This window comes from Leptosomus discolor, chromosome 2 (genome assembly GCF_034619465.1).
Source record: "Leptosomus discolor isolate bLepDis1 chromosome 2, bLepDis1.hap2, whole genome shotgun sequence".
Taxonomy (NCBI): domain Eukaryota; kingdom Metazoa; phylum Chordata; class Aves; order Leptosomiformes; family Leptosomidae; genus Leptosomus; species Leptosomus discolor.
Window position 1 is genome coordinate 20390942 of NC_141392.1, and position 22401 is coordinate 20413342.

The window sequence follows — 22401 nt, forward strand, 5'->3', positions numbered from 1 at the left end:
GCAAGGACTCCTGCACAGCAGAGCCTGAAATTTGCTGACTACATAGCTAATCTCAAGGAAAGGATCAGCACTGGCAGGGTACACTGTGTACAGGTCAGGGAAGTTTTTAAGCTAGTTATCAAATACCTTACCCAGTACATCAACAATGTGTCCACTGAAGATTTCTTTTTTTTAACGGAGCTTAGATTTTTTCCATGCTAATTTTTAAGAAGTAGGGCAGTACTATCACAAGGCTGATTTATGGTCACGTTGTGTGGGTATGATGACAAAATGGCTTTTAATCACTAATCAATTTTACCACTTAAGGTACCTTTTGCAAATGATGGCCTAGATTTTCCAGTTCCTTAGCCGTTTCATGTCTCTCGTGGAGAATAAAGAAGGTGAACAGCAGACTCAGACAAGCTGGAATAAATACTGGGATAAAACTGCTCTGTAATACAAGTTCCCACAGTCACAGTGCAAAGCTGTTGACAGGCCGAGCTCCCTCTGTCCTTCCCTGAATGCACTATTCCAAGAGGAGAGTGTGAGCTCTGAACCTGGCCGAATACGTTTAGCAGGGGTGCAGAAAGTCCCGAGGCAGACTTAAACAGATGTACCTTCACAGGTTTTATAAGTAAGTGTCTGTGCACACGTTTGTGAACAGGGAAATGATAAAGGCAAGATGAATGTAGATATTTGGGCTTTGCCTAGTGAGATGGGTTCACAAACAGCTTAAGTCACAGGACTGAGAAACAAATACAGGTATCAGTGAACTTATGGTGTAAATAGGTCTGCAAGCTTTAACACCATTCAGAACACACACACACAAATTGCTCTAATGATTTATGATAAATATTTATAAGCAGCTTACTTCTCTTCAGGTTGCATTCTATGTAAGAACTAACTCTATATGCCATTGAACACCATCAGCATCTAGGATCCGCAGTCATATAGCTAAGCACTGCAAGAGGCACCCTAATCCCCAAGAACATCTTCTTGATGTTCTTGTTTCTAAACATCAGTTCTGAAGATACTACTTCCCCTGGTGTATCAAGCAAAGGTGGGTTCTTCCTTGCAGTAATGAGTCAGGGAGCTGACTTGAAAAATGCCAAATCTGTAACTTTCTGTAAGGCCAAAAGCTGTATACTGGACCACAGCCAGAGCACTGAAGATCATGCTTTAGAGAAGAACATTATATATTAAAGTCTTACACCACTTCAGATGGCATCGCATAAACGTCATGGCAAAAATCCACTAAGCTTTAGCCTGTAGAACAATATTCTCACTACGTTCACTATCTTAAATGAATTTCTTTCTTAAGTGTAGTAATAAAAAAGTTCGAGAATTTGGGCTCACAACCCAAATCTCCTTCTAACATTTCAGTTGTACAAACATTCTAACAGGACTTGAGACTTCACATCACTGCAGCAATGAAGAGAGAGAGAGAGAGACACTGCAGTCTGTGCTTACAAGGCTGTTTTTTTTGGGGTTTTGTTTTTTGTTTGTTTGTTTGTTTTTTAACTTGTCAGATTGCTGCACAAGCTGCATTAACCTGTTGCAATGCTATGGGACATCATACAAAAGGCCAACTGAATTTCTGTTCATAATCATAAGCTAGGTATCCTTTCCATCATCCAACTTCCTTCAGTCCACCTTTATTTTCTATGCATTTCCAGAAAATAAAACTTCATCAAGGCCACAAGTATTTAAACTCTTCTATGATTACTAAAACTTTCAAAACGACCTGTATGACTTCCAATGAAAGCTAGTTATGATTCTGAAATATTATTTATCCATGCACAAGTCTTGCATTCTTCAAACATAATTAAGCTCAATCCATGGATGAATAGGTGATAGTTTATTTTACAAATCTTCTGTAAAAAAATGGAAAGTCAGGCTGAATTATTTAACAGCTTCCACTCCAGCTTAAGCTTTCTGGATCTGATGAGATTTTTTCCCCATATATAACATAATAGATGGAATCAAAATAGAAAAAAACAGTGTGTGGTAGGGGGAAGCTGGAATTTTTGGGAGGAAGTCTGTTTTATCCTGATGTTTTCTATAAGATTATAACAATATGAATATTGATTATTTGTATTTCATAAGAATGGGTTATATGAATTATATATGTACAATGGATGCTGGGTTATATTTTGACCACATTTCTGACTGTTAGGACATCTGAAGAAAAGTTCTAAGCAGTTTAAAGCAAGAGCACTCCAATCTGACATGGCAACGCTTCCACTACACGTTTAGGAAATTCAAAGCTACTACACATTAAATTGCATTGTGTGCATTTGGAACCTAAACTCACAAAGGCTTTGGCAACACAGTGTTGCAAAAAAAAAAAAAAAAAAAAAAATCCCCCAACGTAATATTCCTGGGACTAACAGCAGATTTCCCATGTTATCAGACTTGGAAGTTCCCTCTAGCTCCTTCTCTCATGCCTTTTTACTCCTTACTGATGGAGGTGGCCACAGACTGGCCACGCAGCTTCCTGCAGGGAGTTTAAGACAGCTTTTTCCCTCCAAAAATTCTCAGATCACTTTCTCCCTTTAGATGAAGAACATTAAACATCTGTGGATTATGCAAATGTAGGTAACTTCCTGCTTGAAGAACTGAGAGCCATTTCAAGTCAACTGGCCAGCTTCAGATACAGGTATCGGCATGTGGAGAGTACACAAGTGTGGTACCAGAAAGTTGGACCCACAGCCAGTTGAAAACACTCACTGGCCTTAACAGCTAGAATAGAATAGTTCACTTGGAAGTGACCTACAACGATCACCTAGTCCAACTGTCTGACCTTTTCACAACTGACCAAAAGTTAAAGCAGGTTATTAACAGCATTGTCCAAATGCTTCTGAAAGACTGACAGGCTTGGGGCACTGACCACTTCTCTAGGAAGCCTGTTCGAGTGTCTCAGCTATTTGCCGAGACCATGGTATTTGATAATAACTACAGTTATCTGCAATGGAGAGTAAGTACTCTTATTATTTCACCTGACTGGACTATATATGATAGAAACCTCCTGTTTTCATCTTAATCCTTCACACACATTTTGAACCTTCCTGAAACTGTGCTGAGCAGCTGGGACTGAACCCAAAGGTAAAAACACTACTTCTTGGTGGTTTTGTAACCTGTAGTATTTGTAAATAAGAAATCTGCCAGGAAGAGCCCAAGGAATGTGCGTTTGGTTCTAGATACTGTATTTTATTCAGACCTAAAAAGCTTCTTCTAACTAGGAAAAGTCCCCAATGTAGCCTTATTATTCAAGTTGCAGTTGAATAAGCAATATTATGATATTTTTCAGTATAGTTCCTCCAATACTATATATTTATTTTCACAAAGAAATAACTGGTCTAGTCCATCTACTTTCTTGGGAGAATGACCCAAAGCACCATCATATACACAGACTAAATTTTTGCTTCACTGCTGGGAGATCTATTGATAATTTCTGATTCTAGAAAATATGTTCTTGCAACTACATGAATACATAGTAATTATTTTTCTACCAGTGACATGATCTTCAGTGTCCTGCTGAGGTGAAAAGGGATTATTGAAGAAGGTGCTTTCCTTTTAAAAACTCATTAAAATTGTTGCCATTTTAACAAAGCATAGAACCAACAATAAAAGCTATTTAATACTATATGAAAACAAAGGAAAGTACTAAATAGCTAACACAAAATTAGGCATAATGTACTGTACAAGAAGTCAGGGCCAGAAGCCAGGTCTGTTGCTATTAACACCTATGTAAGCCTTATCTTTAACAACAAAATTGAAGTCTTCATTATAATTTCTGATAATATATACATAGGAATATATTTCTAACATCTGCTAGCATTCATGTCGTGTTTTTTCTCACATCCCAACTGCTATTTTAATATTTGAGAAAAACCTGTTGCCTAACATTTAATTATTGAGGACAGCTGATGCAAGATTTAAAACACAATAGAATATCCTTCAAATGCTTATGAATTTCTTTCTTACAGCAATGGCTTAGAGTTTAACCTTAGTATAAATTTAACGTTTTGCCAAAAGCATTTTACTTGCCTTCTCATTAGTGATGTATCAAATGACTTCTCTCCAATTACTGTATAAAAACATCCATTTAAGTCAGCATGAAGGTTTTCATTAATTCCAATAGCAATGTTACAGCAACATTAATACCAAGTGTAATAACGCACTTGTAGTACCAGTATTTCAAGATGCATAACATGAATTTTGGATCTTACCCAAGAAAAGAAAACAGCATCTGTTGCTTTCAAATAAAGGCATTTTACTTTTGTCATTTTTTGTTTTGTGTTTCCCCCCAGTAACACGGAGTCACAATGCCACACTACCTGTCATGGCCTGCTGGTCATCCACCATTAACTTTAAACTTTTTCCTCGCCGAACCACACGCACTGTGTGCCACTCATTATCATTGAGGTTATAGCCAGCAAAAAGGGTTTCTGGACCTTTGCCTGTAGGATATGCCAAACAGTCATTATGCAATCTTTAAATCAGTTTATATGTGAACCTCACAGAGAAAGAGAGAGAGAGAGAGAGACAGAAAGACTGGCTGGGCAAATGTTAAAACTCACCAAAAGTCACAGCAAGCAAGAAAATTACAAAGTATAAGTGAACCTCAAAATGTAGAGCTACTATGTTATAACACTTCTGCTGTATATTTGACTATATAAGTGCACTGTGTATGCACAGTTAATGAACCAGGATGTCATAAATAGGCACAGTCAACAAGGATTTAGTCAGTTGATTTAGTTAGATTTCTAGTTACATACAAGCCTTTAAGACATGGGATTACTGCGACCAGAACTTCAGCATGTGTTTACAACATGGGATTTTTGTTCTTTCATTAAAAATAGTTGGGGGAAAGGTACAAGTGGTAAATGTGTATGCACGTGTGTTATAGTTTTCTTAATCCATGTCAGATTCTCAGCCTATGTTTGTTTATTAGGACTCCTCAGAAGATCATCTATTACCTTATCATCCAGATGACTCATTGAGATCCAGTACATTCTGATGTTAGTGGACCTTCAAACCATACTTTCCTTTTTCATTTAATGCGTACCTTCCTCTTGTAATCTGCTATTTTTGTAAGCAGTACAACAAACACTTCTGAAGCAAATAGAATTGTATGTATAGCACATTTCACCTGCAACAACTGAAGTATTCACAAATCTAGAAAACAGGATCTCCCTGATACCCAGGAAAAAATTTCTCAGAAGAAAATTATTACAGAAATTGTCCCTTGCACTGTTGACCAAGAAGAGAAAGAAAGAGAAAAATCCTGACTATGAACTATGATTGACTTGAGTAGGTGACTGACCAAGTGCTGAACTAATCAATCAAAACTTCTGTGCTCAAATCCGAGTTATTTGACCTATATAGTGACTGTCCAAACCATAAATCTAATCTGCAATTAACAAATTACATTCTTGCAAAATAGAAACCTCCCTAGCCTGTTTTTTAGTTCTATGGCAGAATAAAGGCTGCTGGTAATGAAAAGAGATGGATAACAAAGTCACATTTGACATGAAAATATGAGGATTACACTGCATCAGGCCATTACCTCCACTATATCCTTCCAGGTGACTACATCCCATAAGTCAGTCTTCTTTTAAGAGATATGCAACTGCCTCTGAAAATCTCCCATGTTTTTCTTGGATTCTTTTCCACCCAGTGCAGGCTAACTGTGATGGATGAGGTCTATTAATAAATTGGGTACTATATGACACTGTCTAACATCAAAGCCTCTCTGACTTCAGGACTGCACAGAGGGAAAAAGACACTAGTAGCTTGATGTAGCTGTTCAGCGTATTGGACAGTTTTCATGTCAGAGTTTTTCCATTTTCTATCAGCATTTGTTTAATTGCTGCTGGTTTATTGCCCTGCTTTTATATGCAATCTTTGCTATTTTGAGCATGTCAAGGAATCTCCAGGAATAAAACTATTAGGTACAGTAAAGGAAGCAAGATTCTGATAATATCATGTTGCTTTCTCCATGCCTCTGTATCGATACTGGGCTGGGAAAGGTGTCCTAACACAGCAGAAAAAGAGATGCATACGTACTCACTGGTGTCACGTCCTGAATTGTTCTGTTCCATGCATGTTTACTTTCTTTGACAAGAGATAGACCATTTTTGAATAAAGCTTAAGTAAGTAATGTTCTCTTTCGATATGGTGTTATATATGCAGTGAATAATGCATTTTACAGTGAATAATTGCTCTTTAAGTAATTTCTATTATTCTATATTCTACTGGGCACTTAAACAGAAGCAATTTCTAACTACATTTGGGAGACAAGGGATGGATTTACCAAAACTGCTTAAATTACATGACTAAAAATCTTTGTGAGAGTCAATAAGCCTGCTTAGAAATACACCACTTACTATTATTTGAACATATTAGCCCTCCTTCCTTTGTTAGTTCAACTATTTTTTTTTAAATATTTAAGTAGTTGAACTACTTAGTCTCCCTTATCTCACAGATCTCTAAAAGACCTAAGAACATCTACATTTTTAATTTGCTTTCACATTAACAACCCCCTATAGTGTCCCATTCATGTAAAGGTGCCTCAGTGTATATAAATATCAAATCCAACTTGACTGCTCACATTTATACAGGCAAATACATCTGTTATCTTGGTTAGGGATTTGATATCATGGTTAGAGACTTGTAACCTCTTCCTGTTGTAAAACTGAATGTACGTTTTCCTACGTATCAGTCTATTTCCTCTACAAAGCTACTCCAAGTAAAAAAAAAACAGGTCAGAACTACCTGTAAGCAGCCTTTGTTTGCAGTGCATGCAATCCAAAGTGGATTAAGGGGAACTATGAAAAGGCTATGAAAAAGCCTAACCTGGGTATAAGACACTATGGGAGCAATGCATTGTCTTAGCCCTGGCCTTGTAGAAACTAGTTACCCTGCATGGAAAAAAGGCTTTTCTTTCCTGAAGCCAATCTCTAACAGAGAAGGGTTTTTTTGCTTTGTCATAGAGAGTACAAGAAACAACAAAACAGCAAGACCTAGCGTTCAGGTACAGTGTATGCACCCATTGCATCATGTTGTATCTCTGCAAAATAGCACAGTTTTCCATGGCAGCTGGAGGTGTGGATGAGGGAGGACAGATGCCCAGCGTTAATGTAGAGAGCACAGCACTTGGGCTGCTTCCTGGTTGAGAAAAGGCTTTTGCATATAAAAATAGTAAATGTGCTTGTAAGCAGTGTATTTACAAGAAAATTCTCTATATGCTTAAACACAAAGCAACGTAGGAATCCCCTGATGCCACACAAGAGTACAAGGACTGCAGAAGAAAACAATGTATCTTGTTAAATGGCATTGGCCAATCTCAAACATAGTTTGTATTAGTACTTTCCTCATTGAGGACAAAATCCTCTTAATAGAAAATATTACTTTGAGGTCAGGGATGTCAGGATCTCAGATGGAGTCTTACAGCTGAAATAATACAAACATAGCAAGCTGAATTGTAAAGTAAAGACACCTGAGTGGCTCTGACAGACAGTTAAGAATGTTATTGTAAATACCTGATGCAGAACCAGAGAACTCTGTGTCATCTCATTTATCCCGCTTTCCTGGGTAAATCTAGCATGCCTGTAACCTAGGTTTCTGTTCCAGCAAGCAGCCAGTCTCACAACCACTGTGCAAATGTTGTGAAGAATCTATATTACACACTAGTCTGCAGCCCAAAAAGTTCAGAAAAGATTCTGACAGAACTAGATGCAGAAACACGAGACAACTAAGGGGAAAGCATCTTAATCTTCATTATTCTTTCTATGGTGGTTGGCTGCAGAAACAATGCTGGTCTTCCAAATCACTCACTTGCAAACTTAAATTTAAAAAGTCAGTTATTATAGTGAGTCAACTGTATTTAAAATGACTGCATCTGCCTCATCCTGAAAATCCCTGACTATGCATGTTTCTCACTAATAGAAAAACTTAGCTGCCTTTTAAAGATCAATGATGTGTATCAGTTTATCATTTAAAGCTAATTGATAAATTAACTTGAGAAAGTCTTATTGCAGGTCAATGAAATTTTGTCAACTGTATTTTCTTCCCCATACAGAAAATTCGACAAGAACAGCACATACACTGAATGCAAAACATACCCATCTACAGTGCTTGATCAAAATGTTCCAGCCCACAATAGCTTTATTATAGGCAAAATTGCTTTTGGCAATTTGGGTACAGTATTGGCAGTTTCAGGTATTTTTATTTCTTTTTAAAGGAAAACCTGACTTTTCAGAAATTAAAATAAAGGAGATTAGAGTTACTAATTTCATTCATTAGCCTTCATTTCAGCAGTAGAATATTTTGCTCACATTATTTTGAGTAAGAGAAATATAATATTAAATCTGTGTCTGTACATGCACTTATGTAGAAATGCAGAAAGCTAAACAAGGTACTTTGTAAAATTCTACTGAGTTCTTCTACGTGACCAAACTACAAACAGACTGCATTTAATATTGATGTAGTTCACTAGTAAGAAAAACCAGCATACATAGTGAATGCACTGGGGAAGAAAAATCCATAGATTTTTCTATGAAATAGAAATAACCAATCCAGGAATCAAGCACCATATCCAGGTCTGAGAACACAGTTTTCTATAGTCATTTGCCTGTTTATTTTCTCTCTTCTGTGAATTTGCTTCCCCTGCCCATGGTCTCAGCTGCTCAGTGCTTCCCCTCTCCCGACTTTGTCTACTTTTTTCCTTAAGTGAGATATTTAAGTTGGAGTGTGACAGCGCACACGCTCATCCATTAATTTCTTTAAAGTTGTGAGATATTAACTGTTAGTGACACATAAGTACCTAAATAGAGCCAGTGGCTCATGGTAGGAGGGCAGAATATAGACAGATCTATTGGACTAAATTAAATCTAAGGATTCTTGGTGTCTGCCAAGAAAGGTGCTGATGGTAAACTACTGTCTTGTGAAAGTCTAGTCTCCATAAACAGAACAAGGACCACTGCTGAATTTCACCAAGATGGAGAAAGAAAGAAACATCAGAAAGCAGTAAACATTTGAGTTGCAAGTCATGGCCTCTAGACTTCCCTGCCACATCAATGTATATGTAGAACACATATACAAGCTCTCAAGCTTGGGAAGTGTGGTTTGCTGGTTAGTAATTGAGTCTACTGTAAGTTGAACAGTATTTCTTGAAAAAATAGTTTTGAAATTGCTGTTACCACTATCCGTAAACTCAGAGTACATGAGAGGATAAAACTGATCTGAATTGCGTCATGAAATGTCTAACCTGGCTCAGAGACAAGAAATTTCTCAACACTACTTAAAACATTTATTGTTAGGAATCAGTTGCGTTTTAATTTAGTTAAGTCAGATATCTAAGCAAGCGAAACACAAACAGCCCTAAGGACACATAATTTTCCTTCTTCTTGGAAATAATGAAAGAAAAGTGTCTTTTAAAAGCTAAAACCAGAAGCCAGCTAGATCTCTGTATTTTTAGTAAGGCTGCAGTTTCTCTTTTGTACTGTTCTCTAAGGAACATGACTACCAGAAAATGTGCTAAAGGTTTTATGAATCTACCCTAAGGCCCTGAACTAAAGCACAGCAAAGTCAGTGAGCCTGAATCATATGGCTGTTACTTTTCAGCTCACTGTTGAACATTTTCAGTCAACTTCTCAGAAATTATGTTGAACTTGCCAATTGACTTTGCTGTAGGTAAGGTGAGTATGAACTTTCAATACATGGCAATTCTATGCTAATCTAAAGCAAGCTTCAGTGCAAGTTTATTTACTCGGTATTTACTGCAGGTAAAAAACCATGCACTTGTGAAGATCATGCAGCATTAAGCATTGTAACACACTATAAGGTCATATCCTGCCTTAAATCATGCTAAAGTTTTATAAGTGTACCCAAATCCTAGGACTTTGAATTGGTATTAAGCAGATTCACTACTTGTGTGACTTCCAGTAAATCTCAATTAGTTTTTACCTTAGTTTGACATGGGTGCTATTAATGGCCTGTAAGTGTACCCTGATGGTGCAGACACCCTTTATGAATCTGAGGAACTGGTGCTACTGTTTTCTACCGTTAAGCCTGACATCTTTTTTTCCACTTAAACCCAGTGAAGGAAAAATAACCTAACTTACAGCAATTTTTGCAGAAAAAGTTGGTACATGCTTGATCTTTTATTTTTTTCCTGACAGAACTGGAATATTTGTTGTCCTTTGGTTAGATTATAACTGACAATGGGAAAGAAGCAGAAACAGCTTTGATCGCATGTTAGCCTTTCTGACTTTGATATTGACTGTGCCCATTTATATCAAACCATGGCTGTCAAAACTCTGAAATACCTTTTAAAATACAAGTAAGCACAACTTAAGTATGCTTCTCCATAATTTACCTTTTTATAAAAAACATTATCTTTATGTTTAGGCAAAAAATGAACATAAAGAAAAAAACACTTAAATATTTAATTTTACCCTTATATCTTCCACATTGTACTTAAAGAGTAAGCAGACTGATAACTAGTTGGCACAGAAAGGAAAAGAATTTGGACTGTGACTTTATTTTAAGAGTAAGCTCCCCTTAATTTACAGGTGTCTTCATCCCAAGGCACAGCTGTTATAAAATAGTAACAACTAAATCACACTCATATACTTCCTTTTTCTTTCTTTTTTAATAAAAATGCTGAATTACAATATTTTGCCTAATTAAGGATAAAGAGAACAATGTTTAAAGATTTGTGATTGTTGATTATTATTTAAATATTTTAAAATATTTTTATTCTCATCATGGATCAAAAAAGCACAATTTCTTGACACTGCTTATTCTTGGATGCTTCTATGGAGACAGGAATCAAGCAAAGAGTACTAAACCAGACATTTAATTTTCTGAAATTATAAATAGATGAATATAAAGGGCGATCCTGTTCTACAAACAGCCTCCTCTGGCTTTGATGAGTATGGGATTTGTCTCTGTTTTTTCCCTGACTTACACAATAGACAACATACAAGGCCTATGCTTATTTTCCTGTATATTCCTAAACCATTTCACAAAATACTTGTAAACCCACCCTTTTTCTGATCTGTATTTCTTCATCACTGTCATCTCATTCTTGTCCCAAGTTTACCGTTGTAAAGTTTCATCACTACAGTGTAATAGTTCATGACTACTTTTAGACCATTTCAACCTCTGAAGAGCCACCAGTTCAGCTGCACTGGGTTTCATCCAGAATTTAAGATTCCTGATGTTCTCAATGATATGGGCCATCAGGCAGAGCACTTAGCATATTAGCTGTAGCAGGGTCATATAATGAATACATATCCTAAGACTTCAATACTCTACTACTATCTAAAAAGGGTAAACGATACACATTAACAGTTGTTTGAATCTTTCTTATAAACAAAATTTCTTTTAAAGGAAAAAGACCCTGAATTTTTCGGACTGAAATTGTAGACATCATTGTAAATATTCTTTTAACGTGTCTTTTGATTTTGACTTAGGTCCTAATCTGCAAGAAACCAATCTGAATACTAATTTTCAGGGCATTTATAAAAATTTTCCTTTCAAAAAATAGCATTTTTTTCAGACATATTTTTCAGGGTTCCTGAGCTTAAAATAAGATTCAAAAAATTACTACACACTTACTCCAATAAAGATTTTGTTGGGAACAAGTACTTAACTGTCATAGATACCACTTATGTTTGAGACAGTTTGCATAAGTTTAATACAGCATTTTATTAAAGGTAAATTTTCAGCAACTTTTCGAGCTTCTTCAAATGATTTCTTACCCAAAACAGCAACGTGTGTTTCTTTCCTGCAAACAAGGCCCTTTTCTGCATTCTGCATCAAACTGCTCATGCTACATTTCAGCTGCTTCTAAACCTATTACTTTCCCAGGCATATATTTATGGTGGCTAAACAAAACTGAAGTTAACTGTGACATCTACAATAATGAGTTTTAGTTTTAATTTTTCATTGTTCACTTGCAACTTTTCAAGAATTTCATTTTGCAATTATGGCTGCTCGAGCGTTTGCATGCTAACAATATGTGCAGTCAAGCACCTTTTGCTATCTGTTATTTCCAGGCTGTTGCTTGCTCTGTCTCTTGCATGCCTGTATAAACCTGAAACAGCATAACTTTTAAAATTGAGTAGATGGAATTGATTTCAACATTGAGAGAAACTCTCAAATGCTCTTTTGCCATTTATTATCTCTTGAGAATTGTGCTCAGTGTCAGTGAACAACAATTTTTTATTGGATAAAAGAAGTAAGCTTCTTGACAGAACTACTTGCACTTTCTTAAGGTGCACTCTCTATCTTGGTTTATGTAATTTTAGGAGATCAAGAATCCACACTGTAGTCTTTTCTAGCTAGTGCTGCTCTTATTCATAGCTGATTAGCTTGTCAGCTGACTTCCTAAGTGTCTTCTATCACCTGCAAAATGTTAGGTTCAGATGAAAGAATACTTCTTCCCCTGAGAGCCCAGGGCATACATTGCTCCCTCCTAGGAAACAGTATACGTGCTTTCAAGACGCTGAAATGTTAGATAGCAAAAACTGCAGAGACAGCAGCCACAACACAAATTCAACAAGTCATTTTCACCTATATTCCACAACTGTACTGCTTAAATTTTGGTAAAACTAGAATTCCTTAGATGGTAGTGAGCATACTATCTATGCTTGTTATTCTTAATTTCTGATCCAATTCCCACAAGTCACATGTAAACAGTTCATGGCATGTGAGTGAAAGATGGAATTATTGACTTACCTATTTGGTCTTTCTTTTCCAGACAGATCTGACTATTAGCAAGAAAAGGCTTAATGTGCAGAGACAGAGAGGAACTTTTAACTAATGAAATATTTCTACATACATGGCACTTCACTCCTTGGAGAAAAATCTCACAGAATATAAAATGAAAGAGAAATAATACCAAAGAATTAGTATAAGCTATATTAACCACAGGTCCCTCTTCTCTTTAACAGCTTTTTCTCATTTCATGTCTTGCTGTTCATCTTGTGTCTTGTTCCTTCAAGACTGCCTAGACAAATCACTGCTGAAGAATTCTTTACACATTTCCCAAAGGGGACTGCATCTCAGAAAGCCAACTTTATCTTGATGTCTCAACTCAGAGTAATATCTCCTTTGAAGTGACTTGTCTGATGGATTGAGGCCTAGAAATCAGCTGGAAGGGAGCATAAGTTAACCTCTTGACATGTCATCCAAAAAAGAAATGTGCTTGGATGGAAGTTTTAACAACTACCTGAACATAATTCGTTAAAGTCATTGTCAAGAAGAGATAATAAGGAAGCAGTTACGTGGTTCCAGTAATAAGCTACTGAGTGCTTAAAATGTTATGACAGATGTTTCATGCATTTTAATAGACACAAATGCACAATGTGCAGAGTAAGTGGTTTCAATACATGGAATTGCTCATCAGTGACATGCACTGGGTAGATGTTTTTAACACTATTAGCTCTTCAAAAAAAGCACATTGAAAAATGAATTACTGTTCTTATAACGTTAATGGAGAATAGTGTCGTAGTTAAGTGCTTGCTAGACTTCTTCATCAAGATTGAACTTATGAAATTACTTGCTGCAGAGAAGTGAAGTGATGATAAAATAGCCCACATTTTTGAAACAGTCATACAGCTAAAATACATACTTACACAGTATTTTCTGCAGATACAATAAAGGAAGGGCCATCAAAATGCCACAAATGGCTCAGAAACCAGGTTCTGTGAACTTGTATTTAGGCAAATAGGCAGAGGACTCTACTTCTGCATCAGAGTGCTACATAGGAAAAGACCACGGCTCTATACCCCATGTACTGTTCACCGCTGTCTGTAATCAGATCCCACTGATCTTAATGTTTAAGGAGGAAGATAATTGCTTACCAAGGATTTATTCCAGACTTCCAGGAGTACAAATGTATAAACATCTCAAAATAATTTTAATTTAAGCAAAATTTTAGTTTGGTACTCCTTTTTTTTTTTTTTTTTTTTTTTTTGTTTCTTTCTCTGACTGAAGAAGAGGGAGTAAAGCTTCCCCTAAGCAGCTTTGTTCTCCTAATCACATCAAACTGAGAAACAGGATCTGATCCGACTCTCACTGAAGTTGGTTGTACTTTTTTATAATGTAGAAGCGTTCTATTCATAATATCTGTTAACACAAGAGGGACACACACAAACGTGGCAATCCACCTCAACAAGTGTTTTACCTATTGCCACACTCACTGGCTGTGTTAGTGAGAACCAGACATCCCATGCAAATTTCACTCTCTCCAATTCTATATTTCCACTTCCACTTATCTCTTACCCATGTATACCTATTTTATTAAAAAAAACCCTAACACTCATTATATGAATTGTTTACATGCATATATTAGAACAGAATGATGGCTGTAAGCATGTGATGTGTTGATCAGGAAAGCAGTATCTACCTGCAGAGAGATGGCAATTTGTTTGGTTTTCCTTGAAAAGTTCTGGAGATAAGCACAGCAGCATTGATTCAGTAAGGCACTGTATTCAGAAAAAGTCTTATGCATGGTTTTAATATACTTAAACGCTTTCTGAACTAAACTATTAATGATTTTATTAACTTTTTAGACAGATTTATTTAAAAAAAAACCCACCCTGTTTCTATCACCTGAAAAACACTCTTCAAACTGTAAGCCCATAATAGAAAGACTGCACTACTTCTCTACAGAATTTTCATTTATAAGCACTTCTAAATGTTTTCCACAAAAGTGTTAACAAATAAGCATCACAACAGCGTTATTTATTTGAAACAGAGAGTCCTAATAAACAAATGAGGAATAATGTGAAAAGCAAATAAAGGTATTTATAAATGAAGTCTAACATTATTTCCAATCTGAGTATAAATTTAGAAGTATTATCAACTGAGCAGTGCTGAGTTACTGTTATTTTTTCTTAATACTGAATGCTAACAATTATTTTCTTTTTAAAGACCTACAGACCAAAATTTCTTGCCAGAAAACTCTTGGTACTAAGTCAAAAAAGTTATTCACAACACTTAGTACATATGAAATATCCAAATTAATTAACGGTATATGCTAATTTGATTGGTTTTGTCAGCTAACTAAGAATTAAATTTTTTGAGAGTTTACTGAAATATTGGCTCGTGTCATCTGCTGCCATCTGTGTGGTAATACTCTAATATTCATAGAATCTGATTACAAAGTTTAGAATGACTGTATACAACCCAGCTGATGATAGATTTACATATTATTTTCACTAGCAACTTCCTGTTTGCTCTGAATACAGGGTATAAACTAGTGATAAAATAATTAGAAAAAGAAGTTGCAAAATAAGAGGGGAAATGGTGCATAAGACAAAAGCTGCTATACTGAATGTTGCACCTGAGTTCTGTATTGTCTTGCGTTTCGCCTTTGACCACAACCAGCAATTGATGTCAAGAGAGGAAAGGAACAATATTAAGGGACTTTGCCCTGACTATTTGCTGGCAGCTTCCAGCAGCTGGTAACTTACAGAGTTCCTGAGCTAAGGCTGCATCTAGATCATCAACTTCAATGGTAATGACAAAATTTTTTTCCATTAAAAAAAAAACGTTTAGGAACACGAGGGTGGCCTTGCCAGGTGGGAATGGAAGTCCAGCTAGCACTGTACTGTGCTTTCAACAGCAGCTAAGAAAAGCAAGGCCACTGTATAGTAATTACTACTCCAACGCAGTCACAGCTTCCAGTGACTAATATATTAGGGACTACTGGAGCTACAGAAACAGCCTTATCATAAAAGGTCCTTGAGTAATTTCAATTTCATACTACGTATTAAGTTCTCGATGCTTCTTATGTCTATACAATCATATCTTTACAAAAATATCCTCATATTCTCTCAGGTATCTTTTTTTTTCTCCTAGCTTGCCTACTTCCTCCTTGTAGGAAAGCAAATCAATACTTGGAATCCTCCCTGTTGCAGTGCACTGTATACTTCCTATTTAAGTTCATCATGAAGAACGTGAACTAAAAACACATGCAGCATTCTCAATGTGGATAAACAATGACTGTACAATAGCATAATGCTGTTTTCAGTTCTAGCCTTAACTTCCTTTCCCCATAGCTACTAACACCCTTTGGGTTTTCTGGTCACTTCTGGGCACTGAACTGTTTTACAAGAGCTACTTACAATGACTGCATAATTTCTTCAGCCCAGTGCTAACAGACTCCATTGCTGTGATTTCATAATTAAGGTTACTTTTTTCTTTTTTTAGCATGAATTACTTTGTACATATTGCTATGTTGAATAATATGTTTAATTCCACCTACATTTTACTACCCAGTCATTCAGCACTTTGAAACCCTTCAGAAAACCCTCACACACAGCATTTCATTTGCTTTTCCTAAATAATCTGATTGCATCTGCAAAGACTGACATCTCTGCGTTCCTCCTCTTCTCTCAATTATTTATGAATATGCCAGTAGAGATTCCTGTGGGACCTGTTGGTAGCATAGCTTTACTGTGAAATGACTGCCATTGCAGCCCATCTCACTAATATGAATGACGTTACATTAGCTTTTATATATTCTTCTCAAGAAGAAAACAGTATTCAATTACCGATTAGAACAGCACTCCTCAATATACCCACAAGATTAAACTGTGACACTCAGTTTCTGTCATGAAAAAAATTGTGAGGACAATTTAAATCACCAGTCCTGAAAGGTGATTAGTTTATCTTGCTTCTTGAAAGCTAAATAAGAAAAACATAAAAGCTAAGTAAAAGAAATTCAGGACCTGCTATACGTGAAAAACTTACTTTCTACTGCTTCTCCCTATTAAAATACTAGAAAGCCCTAGCCTACTTCTTCTGAAACATGCTTCTATGAAAGATTTGATAGGACCAGTATGAGCTAGACACACACAACTCCCTTGCATATAAATCAGGATTTATTAATTCAAGACAATCTATTCTTATACATCTAGCACATCCTGGAGGCTATTTTGTCACTATTGGTAAAATAAGAGGTTACATGCTTGCAGCAATCCTTGCTTTCCCATCCTCCAAGAGTCCTCTTGTCATATTTAGTATTTTGGAAGATCTCCTGCTCTCCACCCCCTTTTAAGAGTTCAGGTTGAAAGTTCAGAGGGAACAACTTCAGTCAACTTCAGACCATGCCCTTGGGCTCTGCTAGTAATACCTTGGCAGCATACCAATGCTCGGAGCCAGCTGATATATAACCACACAATGGCCCTGACTCACGTAGCCCCACATAGACACTAAATTGAAAACTATCTATACCTGGCCTTGTAAAACTGAACTACACACTGAAATATTGCAACTGGAAAGTCTACTACTTTTCAGCAATCTTAAAGAAGTTTTGGAAAACATTTACGTGGTAGTGCTGAAAAAGTAAGTATTTATCTAAACATTAACTTAACTTTTGTGCCACCAATTAGGGCAACTATCCTTTTCGTATGAATTTTCAAATTCACTTAAATAACCGTATGTTTAAGCTTTTACTGTTGTCTTTTTTACCATGTTTGACTGTTGCAGAGCACACCACTGCGCCTTGAGAAAGCCACAGATACGCTACTATTACATATTTGATTAGTCAGGCTCCCGTTCAATAAGTTATATCTTTACACCACCATAAGCAGAATGTAGGACTTCAAAAGATAAAAATAAGATGGATGAAAAGAGTGAAAAGAAAGGAAAGAAGCATACACACAAAAAAGAAAAACATCTGTTTCCTAGTAAGAGAACTTGAAATTATTATTTTATTGAAAGTCTGCCAGAAGACTAATGGCAATTTTCCCCTCTGCTAACTAAGGAAAAGCAAACACAGATGAGGCTTTAGAAGCAGCAAGTAGAATTCAGGCACAGAAATAAACTTTGTTGCTGTCCTTCATTAGACTGGAAGTACTGATAGGGTGAAACCTTCAATCCCCAGCAGCCAACCTTGAAAGCTTTGTCAGTAGGCAGAAAGTAAATATGACAGATCCTTAAATGGTCAGCCAGCAAATCTAAAGCACTTATTCTCACTAATGAAGGTTTGAGCTTTGATTTGCTATGTTAATATGGTAATTTTCTCCCATGGCCCAGCTAAGCAGATTCAGGCCTGAGCTAGAGGAGAAATTATGGGGGCCTCGCCACTGGCATTGACAAGTTATACATGCACAAGACTCTTCTCAATATTTCTTTATAATTAGCTAGTTGATTCAAATTTTCTTATGTCCTTTATTAGTTCAAGTTTCTTTTTTTTTTTTTTTTTTTCTCTTAACAACTATAACTGGATAAGGAAGGGGTGCAAAAGGCTGCCTTTTAGATAACTTGAGTATTTCTCTGCAAGATTTTTGTTTACCTAAACATATATTTTAGCTGAGAAATCAGTATATCACAAGACTGATTTTTTTTAATCACCCACTAAGGAGGAGAACTCACACTCAGAAGTCCAATATACCTTTACAGTTACCTTCTCAGAATCCTTTCTCAAGCCAAACTACACCCATATGAAGCTTCACAAAAAGCCACAACACAAAACGTATAGAGAACCTTTGTCATCTTATGTGAATGGGTCAAAAAGCACAGCACCCCCTCAGCTGCCATCTCCTAATATGAATCTTCTTCTTGATACTCAATGGCTTTTCTTCAACCTTGAAACTGACTAAAACTGGGCCTCAGATATTTCTGAGGTTCAACTTACAGTTTGTTTTATAAACCTAATTCAATAGAGAAGAATAGTTGTGATGTACAGAACTGAAGACGCCGACAGTTACCCAGAACCCTTCCAACATTTCCTTTCAGATGTCTGAAATATCTCTTCCTTAACTGGTACAGATTAAGCATTCTACATCTCAAGAAGTGATGTTTCTGCCTTTCCGCAAGTAACAGGTATCTTTCCAGGATGTTCTTGCTTAAATGTAGGCCAGATTAGTTCACTTTGGGACGGCATAAGTCTGCATTGCTGAAAAAAGTGATCCACTCTCTCTACCAGAGGTGGTTGTTCTGCTTTCTTCCACACCATTCCTGCCTCCCCCCTCTCCTGTTTTATTCTACAGCAGATGTCCATGTATATCATGTGATAAAACTGCTTAGAAAACTGCAGCAAGTTGAAATTAACGATTTTGTTAATGGGTCACTACTTTACTCAAATTCACCACATGGATGTTTGAATATTTGTGCTGGCAGCAAAGCAACAGGCAATGGAAGAGCAGGACCAGCAGACAAAGGGTTAGAAGAACACAGTTTTAAAGTAAATTAAAACCTTTTTAAGAGACAGATGACATTCTGCAGCACAAACCCCAAAGAATGCATACAGAGCATTTGAAAGATGATCAGCAGTGACCCTGCTGGTTCCCTTTGCATTCTCAGCTAAGTTGCAGATGTGGCACTTCAGGACGTGGTTTGGTGGGCATGGCGGTGTTGGGCTGACGGTTGGACTTGATGATCTTAGAGGTCTTTTCCAACCTTAATGATTCTATGATTCTATAAGTCACTCCTACCATTCAAGGAGCAGAGATGACTTTCTCAGAAATATTTTTGAGTGTTAACACCTACCAGCATCTGGGAAACGCCTACTGCATATTTATGACTTTTCATAAAAAAACCCCAAGTCATAGATATCCCAAGGAGCAGAAGCAGGTTACAAGTGAGGGGAAACAGCTACTTCTTTTCTCCAAAGTAGGTGGGCAATTAGACCGCAGGAAGAAGTGAATGGCTTTGCCATCACACCTCCAGTAAGCCAATTAATATGATGGGCTTACATGACATAACCTCTGCAGCATCATTTTTCACCCTATAATCAACAGCAAATGAAAAATCAGAAGAATCTCTCCTAACTGGCTTTCTGTGGCTGTACAGAATAAACTATAGGCTGTCCCTTAATGACTTTACTCTTCTTAGTTATGTTTATACAGGCTATTTTGCTTTCAAACCTGAGGCTTTTTTTCCTAGCCTAGCTGTTTTCAACCTCACTTCACAACAAAGTGCCTGAAACAAGATACAGGATGGTATTAGTGCAGCTTCAGGACTAAGTACTGAAGATTTCAGTGAGATGCTTTGAGTAAAGAAGTTTTCCTTTTCTGTATGTCTTTCAACATGTTTCCTTTGATTAGACTCAAATGATGACTTCAATTAACAACTAACAAATCATAATCAGAAGGGCCAAGTATGTTTTCAGTTTTGTTGCACAGCAGCAGACCCTGTTTTTCAGAAAATCATGTGAAAAGGGATTTTTAAAGTGATATTGATGAATGAGAAGGAATCCAATGACCCCATGTTCTACATCTGCAGAATATAGACAAAGCCTTAAAAAAATTCTTTATAATTATTTCAAAGTTTACACCCCAAACAAGGGGGAGTCCCTGAGTAAACTTGCAGTGAAAGTACCTCTCTGATTTGCTGGTTGTCCTCTCTGGTAAAGCTCTTTTACATATTTTTAGCAGACTGTCAGCCGTATTGACTGAGAAAAAGATCAAAACTATTTCACAGAATTCATAAGCACCGTGTAAGAAAACAGACTAAACCCAAAATCTTAAATTTTGGGGGGAGCTACAATATTGTATTATTTTAATGATTTTCTACCCCTGACAACCACAAAAAAGGAGCAAATAATATATTCTAACAATTCTTTTGACCGGACAGTGAGAAGTTAATACATGGAAAGGTATTAGTGATTTCCTCATTACAGCAGATTTTGTGATATCCATAAGAACACAGGTGAAGACTCTGGACTTTGCAACAAAATGCATTTTTACAAGCAGTAGCTTTCAAAAGGATGTATAGCTTTATTTAAGCTTTTCTGCTGCTTAAAATCTATGTGCAAACTGAAAATACACTGTAATTGAACACCATTGTTGGTTCTTCAATACTTATAATTCTCGTGTTATTTACCAATAATCTGATATAGCTCCTTGTCATGCTCTGGATTTGTAGCATACCTTGACAAGAAAAACGTGTTTCAGTAACAGATGTTACATATTCCAAACAGAATAATTTAATCTTTTGTAATGTGCACATCTGCAGAATAGCAAAGTTTTTACAGGGTGGACGTACAAAACAAGGAAAAGAGATTATACAGGAAAACAAGAGAAAAGAAAAAGAGTAAGAAAATAAAAAAAGAGGAAAAAGTAAAGGATATAGAAAATCTGTGACAAACTGGGAAGACACAGAAGCAGGGTGCTTGCAAATACAAGTGAAGAGGCACTTCACTGGAAGGACAAACAGAAAAGCCTCAAAGCCCAAGGAATTGTTCCTAATTTGGAAAGGTGGACACCCAGCTAGTAAAGCCAGTGGATACGTTCCCTGGGGAATAGTATACACGTATACTGCCACTCTCTGCTCCCTGCTTCCTAACATTCTGCAATTCTTATTTATTTCTTATGATAGCCCTACACTGGGGTATAACTGAATTCAGTGGGATTACTCCATGAATTATTGACTACAGAAGCAAACCTGTGTACCAGAGAACTGACCTAAATCACTCGCGCGCATACGTGTGCACTAGTTGAGCAATCTTTCACAACAGCATTCAAAAAAAGTATTATCCTGTGTATTTTCATATTGAACAAAAGTATCAGACACAGAAAATAGAGCCAGCTATTTACTTGTTAACAGTTAACAATATTATTTTTATAATGTATCAATTAATAAAAATCCTATGGTCCTATTCTGCTGACACATATAAAAATGCAGGCAATTTATTTTCAGAAATGATAGCAATGCAAAAAAAACCTACAAAAGATGAAATAATGTAAGACTGTACATGCTTGTGAAAAAATATATATCGCACATAAAAACCAGCAGCCTCTAGAGTTACAGGTACCTGGGATTTTTCAGATGCTAGACTTTAGGAAGCATTAAAACTAGAAAAAAAGGGAATTTAAATTAAGTCAAGATAGTAGCACTTAACATTGCAGAAATGAAAAATCCCATTCAATTCAATAGGATTCACTGATGTTTATAATGATACTTCAAATTTATGCTTTAGAATCTGCAATTAAACGGTAACAATTACATCCCTCTGAAAGGGAGAAGTTTTTATTTATTTTTATTTTTTAGCATTTCTCAGGCAATTTTTAAGGATCAGCTCATCAATTTTGTACGTAAGAGTTGTATAGCAATCAACTTACAGTTCTTTTTAAAGAACTATTGCCAAGAAAAACTGCACATTCGTTGTTTGAACCAATATCGTTCATCTCAGTCTTATTTTTGAAATAATTCCTCAATCTATGAAAAATAATACTGAAACCACAGTAGCTGCTTCTGTTCATAACAAGTTTTCACCTTTCTCCTGATGTCAGCCTCGACACTGACCTAAATGTACCTGCAGTTTAAAAGAACCATTTATTTCACTGCCTGACAGACAATTTTGTTTTATAAACTTTCAGGTCTGAAGAACACAATGAAGTGATTTAAGGATGTACAAAACCAACATTTCAGCAATGGTATTTTCCAATTGAC

At 36.4% G+C, this 22401-nt stretch overlaps 1 protein-coding gene across 24 annotated transcripts in view; it reads right to left on the reverse strand.

Moving 5' to 3' along the window:
• NRXN1 (neurexin 1) overlaps positions 1–22401 on the reverse strand; it is a 719965-nt gene that overhangs the window by 376125 nt on the left and 321439 nt on the right. For all 24 annotated transcript variants that reach the window (XM_086460706.1, XM_086460705.1, XM_086460703.1 and 21 more), the window contains one exon: positions 4320–4442. In XM_086460706.1, the coding sequence (XP_086316832.1) occupies positions 4320–4442 (123 nt within the window). The remainder of the gene's footprint in view (positions 1–4319; positions 4443–22401) is intronic.